This window comes from Tubulanus polymorphus, chromosome 8 (genome assembly GCF_964204645.1).
Source record: "Tubulanus polymorphus chromosome 8, tnTubPoly1.2, whole genome shotgun sequence".
Taxonomy (NCBI): domain Eukaryota; kingdom Metazoa; phylum Nemertea; class Palaeonemertea; order Tubulaniformes; family Tubulanidae; genus Tubulanus; species Tubulanus polymorphus.
In genome coordinates, this window is record NC_134032.1 from 8904619 (window position 1) to 8918709 (window position 14091).

Consider the following 14091-nt stretch of genomic DNA (forward strand, 5'->3'; position numbering starts at 1 on the left):
ACAGGTGAACCGCGTACCTGTTCGGGTTGAAGGACTTGCTTGATTAGATTGCATAACCCCAGATACCGACCGTTCTTGATCCTAATAAAAGTACCCGAGCACGTATAGTTCATACGTCCATGGTCTGAGTTGTCTCGGATAAACTGGGATATCTCAGGTTTGAGCCCTGTCTATTGATATACCTACTGGTTCTGAGATGGTGTCAAATACCGATTAATTGAGTAATTGAAAGTACTGCCTCTTACCGCGTTTACGTGGAGGGTATAAGATACAGAGTAAGAGTTTGAGAAATACAGTAGATTCTGCCTCTTACTGATTAGGCTCTACCCCAAGTTGATGACAAGTGCTGAGTAAGAGTTTGAGAAATGCGCTAGACTCTGACTCTGCCTCTTACTGCGGTGAAGACTATGTCTGTAATAATTGGGACTGATACAATTCTGCCCCGAGTTGATGGCAAATCAGCAAAATAGCGAGAGACATCCCACAATGATTCAGTCAAAGATGAAAAACTCTTGAATAGAAGAGTATATATTTTGAGCAACGTTTCGGCTAAATACTATTTAGCCACCATCAGGCGTACTGAATCATTGTGGGATCGATTTCTCTCGTTATCCATCATACACGGATATTATGTATCTTCTCGACTCACTGAGTAAGAGTTTGAGAAATACAGTAGACTCTGCTCCTTACTGCGGTGTAGACTCGGTCTGTAAATGGGACTGATAAAACTCTACCCCTAGTTGATGGCTAATTCAATAAAAAGTATAATAAACAAAGAAACAGTAAGAGAAATCCAATACACGCTGTCTCTCTACTCGGTTATGTTAAGACCGGTCGAATTCTACCCTGAGTTCGTGTAAGATATTTTTCAAATATCGATTTAGAGTTTGACCCGATGCGAAACCATTCGATCTATTACACATATTATTTCAGATATAGACCGTAGAATTTAAATTTTCTTGCCTTAGATTCAAAATTATTGGGAAAAAATCCCGTTTAGAAATGGTTTCTCAACGATCATGGTGGCTGATTCGGTCCAGTTTTTAGAAAAATCATCCGTACGGATGGGCCACGACAAAAAATCGTGCAAGAAGAACCAGACTGAATATGTATGTGCTTGTATTTTCAGTTATCTGTCGGCCGGGCGACTTCAAATGTGCGACCAGTCACGAATGCGTATCTAGAGAAGCGAGATGTGACGGCAGAATCAACTGCACTGATCGTTCGGATGAATTGAACTGTCCAGAAGGTAGGTCGATCGATAAACGATTTTTTAAACATTCCGTTGCAAAATTCAACGGCGCATGGATAAACCGGTTCGAACAGGTTGAATTGAAAACCGTTGAATTCAGACGTTCGAAGACGTTTTAAACCATCAAACGGCCAAAGGTAAGCCGTGATCACACGAGCTTTTTCACACGGGTGCTAATCAGACCCATGCCTGTTTGGCCCTGGCCAGATTTGGCCCGATCGAAAACTTCGGAGCAGACCCGAGCCAAATTTCAACAAGGCACTGAAATGATAGCGTGTAAACTTCGACTGGTCCCGGAAATGATCCACTTCACTTTGTTTAAGCATTGTTTAGTATCGAGTGAGTGGTTTACTTTTGAACGCGCTCTCTAATTAGGCACGGCCAAATTTGGCTCGAGCCTACTCCGTGCCAATTTGGCCCGGCCCAAATCGTTTCCGTGTGATCGCGGCTCAAAACCTGAATTTTTAGAGACCTTTTTGTTAATGATTTTAGGCTCAGCTACGTAAGTATGTAAAAGCGGGCCTCGAAAAACAGTGAAAATCACTTAACGTCACTTTATCGAGGCTGTTTGGCCCTATGTTAACCAAGCACATTTCTAGTGGGCAGAAAATTATACAATTCATTTTCTGAACGTGTCATGATACTAATAGTCCATAATTAAAGTTATTTTGATTGTTGCCTCTGTTTGACCTAGTTTTTCGAAATGTTGCAAATTCGCAACATTGGTAAAATATGAAAAGTTTACATAAACTTGACAACAAAATATTTTCAGATTTATGCTTCTGATCTTAAATAACAGAGTTTCTTTTTATGAAAACTGACAAAATATTTTGATTTAATCTTCAAACATAGCATTTTGAAGAAAAATTTTGAGCATAACCACCTGGGCAAAGTCTACCCTGGTTAACACAGGGTTAGGTGGGATTGAAAAATGGCTTTTGCTTTTACAAAAAACTATCCATTCATTTTCAGCTTGTAAAAGTGGACAGTATCTTTGTAAGTCCTCCGGTCGATGTATCGGCAATGAGACGCTATGTAACGAGATTGCGGATTGCGATGATTTGACCGATGAACTCGGGTGCGACTGCTCCGGTAAATTCGTATGCGCGAACGGGCTTTGTTTGACGCAGACGAAACGGTGTAACGGTTTCGACGAATGTGGCGATAACAGCGATGAGTCAAACTGCAGTAAGTTGATGATTGAAACAAACTAAAACTCATGCAACTGTGGAACTGGATCCAGATACAAATAGAGCCACCCATTGTGGTACTGGATCCAGAGATAAATACTGACACCAAATGTGGAACTGGATACGCAGACAAATACAGACAGCCAATCTAACAAGTTTAACTCGCACAACATTGGAACTGGACCCACGGACAAATTAAACCCATGTAATGGTGTGGAACTGGTGATCGATCGCCTCTTAGATGGAGTTCTCCAAAAAATAATCTAACATCTACGCAATCTCATGGGATCTACAAACAACTTGCCCGGGTTCTCCACCATTGATCGATCGCCTCTTAGATGAAGTTCTCCCAAAAATAATCTAACAACGAGGCAATCCCATGGGATCTACAAACAACTGTACTGGCGGCTGCCAAAATTCGAACTCCCTTCTCTCTGCTGTTTACCGGCTTAACTACTATCTCTCTTTACCAAGTTTTTACCAAGTGATTTTTCCCTACCAAATTTAGTCTGGTTTCTACACAATCTGAAAACACCACCAGCAACTCGGAACAGAAATATATTCCAAACCAACAACACTACATACCATGTTTCTGAATCCTGTTTCCTGAAATATTCCCTCAGACTAAACTATTGCATTTCCTTATCTCTAAAACCAACTCTTCACATTTAATCACTATTTCTATTTGTTTTTCCGGAAGTTATAAATATTTGTATCATTATCTAATTAACCCTTGTCAACTATCATCGGGTTCAGTAGACGAAATAAACCCATACAACTGTGAAAATGGATCCCTAGACACATTAAACCCTTGTAAAAATGTGGAGCTGGAGTCAAAGACAAATAAAACCCACACAACTGTGGAACTGAATCCATAGAAAAACTAAACCTATAGTTGTGAAACAAAATTCATGAGACAAATTTAATCCCTACAACTATGGAACTATGTCCATAGAGAAATTACACCTACACTATTGTGGAACTGAAGCCGGAGACAATTTAAACCCAATGTTAAGAAAACTTGATCCACTTGAGTTGAGTTTGATGTGCGATTTCAATAGTTATTACTGTCTCCTTTCAGCGTGTTTGACGAATGAGTCGATGTGTCCCGGTGGTGGCTGTATTCTAAACGAATGGAAATGTGACGGATACAATGATTGTAAAGACGGTTGGGATGAGTTGAACTGCAGTAAGTACACGTTCCAGAACAATAAAGGCTGACACCAAAATCCCCACGTTGTTTGCTAGCATTTGTTTTGCATTTGAAGGCAGTTGAGAAACAAAGAACTATGCGTTTCTTATTCCCCTATACCCCAATGGGTAGATAGGGCTTTGCAGTGCCAAAAATGGGATTGAAGGCTAGTCTACATAATTCTCGAGACGCTTTTGACGATGTTTATGGAAACGATGTTTATGGAGAGCGAATCAACGTGTCTTAATTAAAGTTTCATCTGCATCGTCTCTCATTACATGGCCACACATAGGTGACCTGTCAAACTCCGCGGCGTGGGTGTTGGAGTCAATGAGTTCATATATCAATCGCAGTTGTGACCTTAAGGTGGAATATAAAGGTTAACTCATGGGTGTCGAAGTCGTCTGGTTATAATTTCCATCTAGGGACCGGTTTCACAAAGCGTAATTAAGCCTCGCGATTACCACTGGCCGCCTGCTACTTGCTGAGAGATACATATCGTGTCAATTACAAGAATATCGCGTGATAATTCGCTAACTCGTCTGTAGATGATATAACCACTAATACATAACACTCCTCCAGTTATTCGACGGTGTCAAGGTCGTCTATTTTACCTTTCCGGCGGAATCGAAGATGCTATTTCAGTAGAATCCCCACTCGACTGGACTCGGCTTATTTATTAATCCATGGTTGAACTACGGCTTGCGCTGGATGAGGGCGTTTTTCGTTTCTTATTTGTCAATAATATACGCCTTGGCCATGCGCCATTTAAAATATATCTATATTTTGGTTATATTTTGATAATTGGTAGTGAGCGCACGCACTACGCATTCGATATCGCATCTTATAGTTTTTATTTAGTTGCTACACTCGTTGCCGCTGGTAATTCAATTCAATCCAATTTTACTTGCCACGAATAAATACGTACAGCGATGCAGTCATCCAACAATGGTATAACCGGCAGCGCTACTGTGGCAAGCGGAATTCCGCCATAATCCGCCAGGTCGCTAGTGTACAATACGACGTCGACGCTGGATTTCTTCTCAAACTCAATTTAAAATCTAACAATAATTTCTCAAATTCTATGCATGATATACGAAAATCGTAGCACGTATGATCTCTAAAGACTAATCAGAGTATATTTCGATGTGTGATTTTCCCAAAATTTGGATTGGAAGCCCGAAAATTGGGATCAAAGTTACTTGAAAATGAACTAATTTTGATCGAGTGCGTCTGATATCTCAGTGGCGCCATCTGACGGGATAGCTGGTGTGCCGGTTCCCCATTGGTTATCCAACAGTGAATGACGTCTACGTTACTTTTCAGGGCGTCATTGAACGGTCAAGTGTTCATGACACCCCTTCTTACCAAGTATTACCCATCGATTAGCCTCATAACATTACGATTACGAGAAGTGACAGTTGAATTGCGCGCACTCACCGGGAATCGAACCCGGGTGTCATAGAACTAGCTATTCGGCCAGCGGTTATACAGCTCGCCCTTTTCGCGTAACACCCTAGTCTTTCTATTTACATTTTCATCCCTGTACAAGATACAAAATATATGCAGTATTGAGTATGCGCGTCTCTGTATTGTCATCTAATTTTCTCCTCATTGTTCCCCCTTGCTTTCTATTTGCTTTTTTGTTGTCTTTGCTTCTTTCGTTTTTCATTCTCACGAGGCCTCGGCCGCGAACAGCTATTGGCTCGCCGGGGTCAATCTGAGTCAAAATTCGTGGAATGTTGTATACATGTATTGTTTATATTTATATCGTAACTATAATGCAATGAGTAATTGATTGATTCATTCATTCATTGTTTTTTTTTTTTCATATCCCCCGCAGGTAGCTGTCAGTCCGCCGATCAGCAATTCACCTGCACCGACTACACGTGCGTAGCTGCGTCGTCTCGCTGCGATGGCGTACGACAATGCACCGACGGTTCGGACGAACGAGACTGCGGTAAGTGGGAAATTATCGGTACACGGGTGCCGATTGAACTGATTCCCGAAAGAGGTCGATTGGCGATCGTGACCGAGACGCAATAACAGCCGCGCTTATAACTACAGACATACACTGAAATGTATATACTGATGACCAATTATGACAGAATGACCCTCGAGCCTGCCCCGGATATGTTAACCTATCGCTCCTCTCTTGAACTAATAGCACGGGCGTAGGGCGTAGGTGATATCGTGACGACGATCGATATAATCAAGATGAATTCATCAACGGAACGCTCGATTTATTTACACGAATGATCCATATAATGAAACCTCGCTCGCTAATAAACGTTAATAAATACAGAAGCAATTTAGACGTGTTGGGAAACTCCCAACAGCCGAAATGTAATTTGTCTCCTAGTCCGAAAGCTGGGGATCGAGAATCATCGAAAACGGAGCGGGAGAGGATCTTCTAAACATAACATAAATAAAACAAAACGCTGCAGAACATCGATAACGGCATTTATAACGAAAACGCATTAATTAACTTCCCCTAGAAATCCCTTGATTTATTACCTTTAGAAAATGGGAGATGCGAATTAATTGTGGCAATGATTATATCCAGTAGATACAGATACGGCAACAGTAAATATGATTCCGAACTAAAACTTCAGACCGGGTATAAACGATTGACGCACGGAACGATCTAACATGTCCGGAACTATAAGTCTATCTCTATAACGGGTCCAGACTTATATATATATCGACTCGCTTTATCAATGGCTTAGACTGGACATGAATTATGTCCTAATTATGAAACTGGGCCTGTTAGACGAGAAGGCAAACCTTACTAATATAATGATATTTTCCTAAATAGTATCGAAAATTTATATTTTCCCCAAAATAATCGTTTGTAACATGTTTGTTATTTCCTTCTTAAATTACACAGTGAATATTCCTACAACGACGGTGAATTCGAGCCAGGATGCGGTGCAGGTGTGGTCCTCGTCTGGGGTGTATCTGCCTCTCTGCGCGTCCGACTGGAACGCCACCTGGGCAGACGATTTGTGCCAACTAACCGGAAAAGGGTAATTTCAAATCTTGTAGACGGGGTTCAACGGTTGTTGTGAGTTGAAATATCTCAACATCTGATTCTTTGCTTTAGGAAAATTCTGACGCAACGGATATTCACGGACGAAGCGTATGGCGGAAAAGTTGCACGGATTCCGACCGGGACCCGTAAACTGCCATCGATAGGGGGTTACCAAGTGTCGAGTCAGTGCAATAGAGGGCGCTTCGTGAGACTAACTTGTAAACCGAAAGGTACTGAATTCATCAATATTATTTATATGATTCATAGAATCGCTATGCAGGCATGAACACTTGTGTCTGTTCCATTTGCTATGTAGGGAGTCGGTCGCTTTGCTGTAGTGGGGCTAACAAATATAGCATCATGTCAGTGTGAAGTCCGTAGTTCTCACTAGGGGACACTCATGCCCGAACTCTGAGAGCGACAGTTCACCAAGAACTCGTTTGTTTTTTTTCCAATCACTAGTGGTCGCTATATCAAAAAAAAAAATCTGAAATCAAAGCCGTATCGTAAAAACATCTTTAATTATGCCAATACCTGCATGGTTAAGGTCAACGTGACAGAGATCGCCGATTCATCAATCGATTACTGTGTCTACACTCTAACACGAAGTCTAGACTTACGTCTTCGGGGCTGTATGGTCGAGGCAAAGCTTGTCAGCAGATAAACAACAACGGCGTGTTGTGGCACTGGGAAAATCTATCATCACAGTTCTCACTGATATCGTTAATCTAAAGAGCTGGCGTAATCCGCTGCACACAAACAAAATAAAACTAGCGTTTTTACTGGCCACATGGGACACGATATAGCGGTTTAGATTTGCTTTAGATCTATAGTCTTTAGGTAATTCTTATGACGTGATCCAACCGATGATCCGAGACGGTTCACGAGGGCTTATCATTATCTAATAGTAAAGCCGTCGACTTTCATTCGATTCTCATTCATAGCGATCGATGCCCTATCGATATTTTCTTACAGTACGGCGTCACTGGAGATTGTCTTCGAAGCAAAACTGAGCAATGACCGTTCAAGTAACATCTTAGCAGCACATATATACAGCGTTGTTAGAGCAAACATTATTATGCTTACAGACGCAACTCTAAGATACAGGGGGTAACCACATTTCAAATTACTTTCTTTTTTAGGTTGCGGTAAACGGGATTCGAACCTGAGACATGTATCACCCTATATGATCGGCGGGGATCTAGCCCTGGCAGGCGAATACCCGTGGATGGCCTCGCTGTATTTCCACAATACATTTCGATGTGGAGCGTCATTGGTTAGTTCTGAATGGTTGGTAACTGCCGCGCATTGCTTTGGCGCAATTGGGTACGTCATGGTATTTGAAAATAGATATCATTTCAAACATTTATTTGTATTCATGGGGTACCGACAGCACTCCTGTGGCAAGCGCGGACCCACCAGGCGCACTTGCGTGCAGTAGGTCATCATCCACTATAGCAATAGGCCTACAGGAATCCTCCTGCAGCAAGTGAGGACCAACAGGGCGCCTCTAGTGTGCAGTAGTAGGATATCGTCTAGATATTTCGCCTCTTGCAAGTGAGGATCCACCAAGTGCGCTAATGTGCAGTTTGACATATTCTACAAGCAATATAGCATACCATTTGTTTTGCAAATTAGGTCCGCCAGATGGCGTTAGTGAGCCGTAGTACATCAGCTACATGCGGCAATGAATGATTTTACTTGTGGGAAGTGCCGATCCACCAGGTTTTCCGCGCTTCAATTTCTTCCACATTTCGATTTGTATCCTATCATTTTTGTTGGCTGATTAGCTACATTGTAATGACTACGCATAAACTACCATATTGTATTACGTGCACGTAGTTATTACGTGTCGTAGAAACTATAAAAAAGATTGCGCGTAAAAATATTAAGGATAAATGTTTTTTACGTTGCGCTCTATCGTCGGACTGCGATGATTTCTTGGACAGTTTAGTTCCTTTTGGTTTCCATAGACAAGTGGCTGTCCAATATCAATTAGTCGACAAAAACCCACAATAAAAAAGAAAAAGTATCTGATAGTTTGACGTTTCGACTCAAATCTATGAGCCATTTTCAAAAACTGAATTTTTTTTTGAAAAACTGAAGTTTTTGAAAATGGCTCATAGATTTGAGTCGAAACGTCAAACTATCTGATAGTTTTTTTTTTATTGTGGAATTTTGTCGACTAGTTTAGTTCCTATTTTATCTATCCTTATCGAGTTTCTCGATTCATCTGATTAAGTAGAGGCGTACCGAACTAATGCGCATGCATCGTCAACTCCCCAGTTCTGAGTGCCTGCGATAGAAATTCGATGGTTTCGTGTCATGAAATCATGATTTACTATTATTGTCCTACAGCGAGGACTGTCGACGACACCTTATCATTAGCGCGTTCTCAATATCTTATTTCCGTGGCTCTGGGGATGACCTTTAAAAACTAGTTTCGTACCGTTGTTGGAATGCGACCGTTTGATTACTAGGTTTTCTATCAAACAAAATTGAAAATGAACCGATTTCTTTGTCGGTGATGATTCTATCGATAGGTCATACTTTGTCAAAATCAGTTCATTTTTGATCATCTGGTACCTCGACGTTCACTCCAATCAAGCGCTCTCTTGATCCGGCAGACGCTGCTTCCAATCTATTGCCTCAATCATTGTGGAACTCTTTGGATTAAGAGAAAATTGATGATGATCTGAATAAGATTAGATACAATTAGTTGATAAACCAACACAGTAAAAAAAAAACAAAATTACTAGAAAGTTTAGCGTTTCAACTGATTGATTCTATTAGCCATTTTCAATTTTTTTCTTTCTTCCTACGTGGGTTTATCAACTTATTGACATTTTAAACGGCCAGTTGTCTGTGGAAACCACAATCAAACATATGGAAACCATTTAATAAGCCTTTTTACAGTTTCCAGGCGCCAGTCTGAATCTGCCTTTCTGTGGGGAATATTTAGATGCATTTTCACTATCCTTAAAGCGCTGGAAAACCATATTCCTTTTTGATCGAAACGGGTGCCATAAACGTTTTCACATCCTTATGATTACCATTATCATCATGTTGGGTGAAGGTGTATGACTGTTTGTGTGTATGAGTTGTGTGAAACGGTGCGTGCTGGGGATTCGAGATTTTATAAGCCTTCATTGGCCCCATCTAATCTCCTCGATCACATTATATCAAAATATTTCATACTTGTATATTTTCACATTTCACTCTCCAGTTCTAGACCCGGTTCCACAGTTATGGTTTAGTTAAGACCAGTCCTGGAAAACCTTAGTTCTTTCAAACCAATCTAATAACTTAAGACCAGTCTTATGATTTAAGACCATTTTGGACTAAGGTTTCGACTATGGAACAGGTCACGAGGGACTACTAATTAGAACAATTGTTATTACCGAAATAGACTAAAAATAAGAAAATTAAGAATCTATTTAAAAATCTCATTAAGTGAAGCATTAATGTTTATGTTCTTCTGCTTTTTTATGTAGGGGGCGCCAACTACCGCTGTCGATTGTACCGCAATATTTTTCCGTCTTCTTGGGAACGATCGTAAAAAACCGGGCCGGGGCGCACGGCCAGCGGGTACCAGTCCGAAAGATAATCGTCCACCCGGTCTATACGAAACTTCACGGACTGATGAACGACATCGCTCTGGTCCGTCTGGCGCGACCAGTCCCGACGACGTCGTACATCGAACCGATATGTCTACCCGACGACCTTGACTTTCAGCGACGCAAATCTAGTCTTTGTTACGTCAGCGGGTGGGGCTCGGTCGACCAATTTTCCGGTAAGTATCTAACATATCGAATTTGGATAATTAATTCCGAAGAAAGTTCAATTCATCAGGCGCGGAAATCGGCTTTCATATTTTCGTATTCGGCCGCGTGTAGCTCGTTAGTCAGTCGGTTAGTTACTTGAACGAGGATTTAGTCCGGCGGTAAGTCCCATTGATTAACGCCGTCAAATGTCGCGATGAATTTAGGTTTTATGTCGAACGAAGGAAGGCGATCAAATCTGCTCGCGGAATAAATGAAGAAAACGCGAAGCCAATCTCGCATGCAGCCGATAAAATCTGATGTCAACGGTTGCACCTCGATCTACGAGTAGACTCCCCTCGAAAGCAGGTTTTTTTTCAATAAATGTCAATTGCCATGGCTACCCGCTGTTGAAAGGAAGACTTACCCAGCGTTTGGCCCGCAAGGTTAAGAAGATTTTTTCCAATCACGTTTTTATATCTCATTTTCTTAATTGATTTTTTTCCCTGTAACGGTACGCCATTATGCAAGTTGTAGATGCAGTTCCACACTGTGGGATTCATTTGAATTGACTTTGGACCAAGATCACCAACAGTTGAATTGTTTTAATTTGCGGACCAGCATCACAACATTTGTGCGGCTTTAAATCCAAGCTAGGTCTAGTAGAAATTTTGGGGGTTTATTTTGACTCTTGGTCTAGATCCAAAGTTGCGTTGGTTTAATGTGACTATATCCGCGAGCATTCTTTGCCCGGAACAATAATTCACACGGGTGCCAAATGGGCCCGGGCCAAATTTGGCCCGACCAAAAACGTCGGACCAGGCCCGAACCAAATTTGGCCCGACCAAAAACGTCGGACCAGGCCCGAGCTAAATTTTAGCACCAGGCAAATGAATGCGTTTGAATTGCAACTGGCACCGAAAATGATCCACTTCGCGTTGTTTTGGGCATTGTTTAGTATCGAGTGAATGGTTTACGTGTGAACGCGCTCTCTAATTAGGCACGGGCCAAATTTGGCCCGAGCCTGATCCGTGCCAATTTGGCCCGGGCCAAATCGTCTCCGTGTGATCGCGGCTTATGGATTAATTTGACTATGCATCCAGTGCCACAGTTGCGTGGGCTTGATTTGACTGTGGATCCAGTTCCACGGCTACGTGAGTTTATCTGTCTCTGGTTCCAGATCCACACGGCGCTGTGCGGGTAGATTCGATTGTGCGTCCAGTTTTTTCCTCCCAATTCATTCGGATTATATCTGTTTCTATTTTTTTTCAGAAATCCGCGTGCCGTTGTTACGAGACGCTAAGATGCGTTTGAGGTCGGATTATGACTGTAAAAAAGCCTATGGCGATAAAGTGAACACCTCGACGGCACTGTGCGCCGGTTATTCGCATTACCAAATAACTGCTTGCGGAGTGAGTACAAAATAGAATTTCAAAATGAATTATAAACTCAAAAACACCTTTTTATGATCATTCGTGTTAATCCTTAAAGAACGGTACTAAGTGTATCTTTCTGTTAGCCCTTGGTGGCACAAATTGTAACCAATGGATATACACAACTGATATTTTGTCGTTCGGAGGGAAATAGGTATTGGAATTGATATGGCAAGTTTCGTCCACCAGCTTCAAGCTGTTCGGAAGTGCCGGGAGAAAATGTGCAAAATTTCAATGAATTTTTTCCTCATTCTACTAATCGATGCTTGTTTCGTGACATCACAGAGAAAGCCCTTCAGAAGGGCATCACTCGGAAATTCCTTTAGAAGGGCTTTCCCAGTGACATCATTATCAAGAATGGCTTTACCATGTACTTGTGACTCATAAAGGAAACTCATTACCATGTATATTACCAAAATTGAACATGTTTATTACACAATGCACCATGACTTCATCTTTATCAGCTGGTCATACGTTATTGCAAATCCGAGACTAAATCGATTTGTGTGCTCAAAACTAAAATGTACTCAGTTGATCCTACTGGACCCATGGTCCTTTATTTCCTATGATACTTCAAATCCATTCGCAGGAATTGTCGACAAGCAAAATAGGTCGGCAATCTTAAATCGTTGGAATTGTGAAACATGTCGAAACCGAACTATACTCTCTTCAGTTGAATAAAAATCCACGACGGAGCTATGTTGACCTATTTCGAAGTTGAACCACTCGTATTACGGTTATGCGCGTTAGGAAAATGCTAAATGTTCAATGAAATGGCGGCGCGCGGTAGGAAGTCCCCTCGGTGCGTCATCTCGAAACACAAATTGTTAAATAAGGTCAGTCGTCGAGAAAGATATTCAAAAACTTCGAACGCAGAATCAGACGGCAAATGATCTCATAAACCTCAGGAAAATGGGGGCGTATAGATATTATAAGGATTCTAGGCTAGTTCGAGATTCGCGAATGGTTTTACGCTCGGTAAAATTATGCGGTATTTGGGTTCACTGCGTCGCTGATATGAAAATCCGAAATCGCCAGCAAAAATCTGCGAAGGTGTTAGAATTGAGTTTAGCGAGTAAGGGACTGTATAGCTGATCGATATTTAATCAAAACTTACATATAAGTAATAACGATGATTTATTTCATCGTCAATTAAATCGAATACAAAATTACAAATCAAGTACCGCATACATGACAGAATTAGTAGATTGATGATAGCGACCCGAACAGAGCCATCGAGGCTGTACAATCACTTGGACGCTATGTTTAAAAAAATGAACGCCTACAAACTGAAAATCTTTTCAATAAAGAATGCGTGTAGTTGTTTCGTGCGGTTATCAATTAACACTCGAGATGATAATTGCGCGTCGATTCAAAAAAAACATAATTTTCAATTTATATTTTTTCCAAACGCGTCGATTGAAATTTGAATAATGAATAATTTCAGCGCGTGCGCGATGATGAGTTTTCCTCAGGGGATTGCAGCGGCGCCGCGCGATCTAGGCGTGTTGCGCGAAAACCGAGAGATTTCATACAGAACGCAGAGATATTGCTTGGGTATGAATGGTATATTTTACGCAAGCGGGTTGGAACATCGCTTATTCCGCCCGATAAGCCGTGACAGAGGCGATGCATCAAAGTTTCGATAAAAGTCGATCTGCTGAAGACACACTCTCAGCTGCTAATTTGTCTTAATTTTGCCAACTCGTACGGAGACCCGGAGGGGACATGGTGAGAAATAGATATATTTTTTATTCGTTCGAACGAGAAACATTTCAATCGTTAGAACGAATAACACTTCGTGCGAAGGAAAACAAAAATATTTATTTCCCACTATGTCCCCTCCGGGGCTCCGTAAACTCGATTACAAAATCGTTAAGGCGGGCGAAGGTCGGCCTTGCGACGGCTTGCGACTCACTGCGACGCGACTCACTGCGACCGCCAGCGACGATCGCGTCGCAACGACTCACTGACCTACGCTACCTTGCGACTGCCAGCGTCCATGGAACTCAAATCAAACTAAACTTGATTTGAGTTCAATACAGCGACGGGTTGCGACTGCCAGCGACGCCAGTCGCAATGAGTCGCACAGGTTCTACTTTCTCCGACGCGACTCGACCGTCGCAACCGACCTGCGTGCTGTTGCGACTGGCAGCAACTAGTCGCACACAGTCGCTGACAACCGCATCGCAACCGACTTGCGCGGCCACTTGTGACGCAACGCGACGA

General features: G+C 41.9%; 1 protein-coding gene across 1 annotated transcript in view; it reads left to right on the forward strand.

The window, feature by feature from the left end:
- Positions 1–14091, forward strand: part of LOC141910238 (uncharacterized) — a 40292-nt gene that overhangs the window by 21565 nt on the left and 4636 nt on the right. Inside the window, exons 35-43 of the mRNA XM_074800955.1 lie at positions 1130–1249; positions 2225–2440; positions 3524–3631; positions 5478–5594; positions 6525–6663; positions 6741–6898; positions 7811–7994; positions 10163–10461; positions 11702–11841. Of these exons, the coding sequence (XP_074657056.1) occupies positions 1130–1249; positions 2225–2440; positions 3524–3631; positions 5478–5594; positions 6525–6663; positions 6741–6898; positions 7811–7994; positions 10163–10461; positions 11702–11841 (1481 nt within the window). The remainder of the gene's footprint in view (positions 1–1129; positions 1250–2224; positions 2441–3523; positions 3632–5477; positions 5595–6524; positions 6664–6740; positions 6899–7810; positions 7995–10162; positions 10462–11701; positions 11842–14091) is intronic.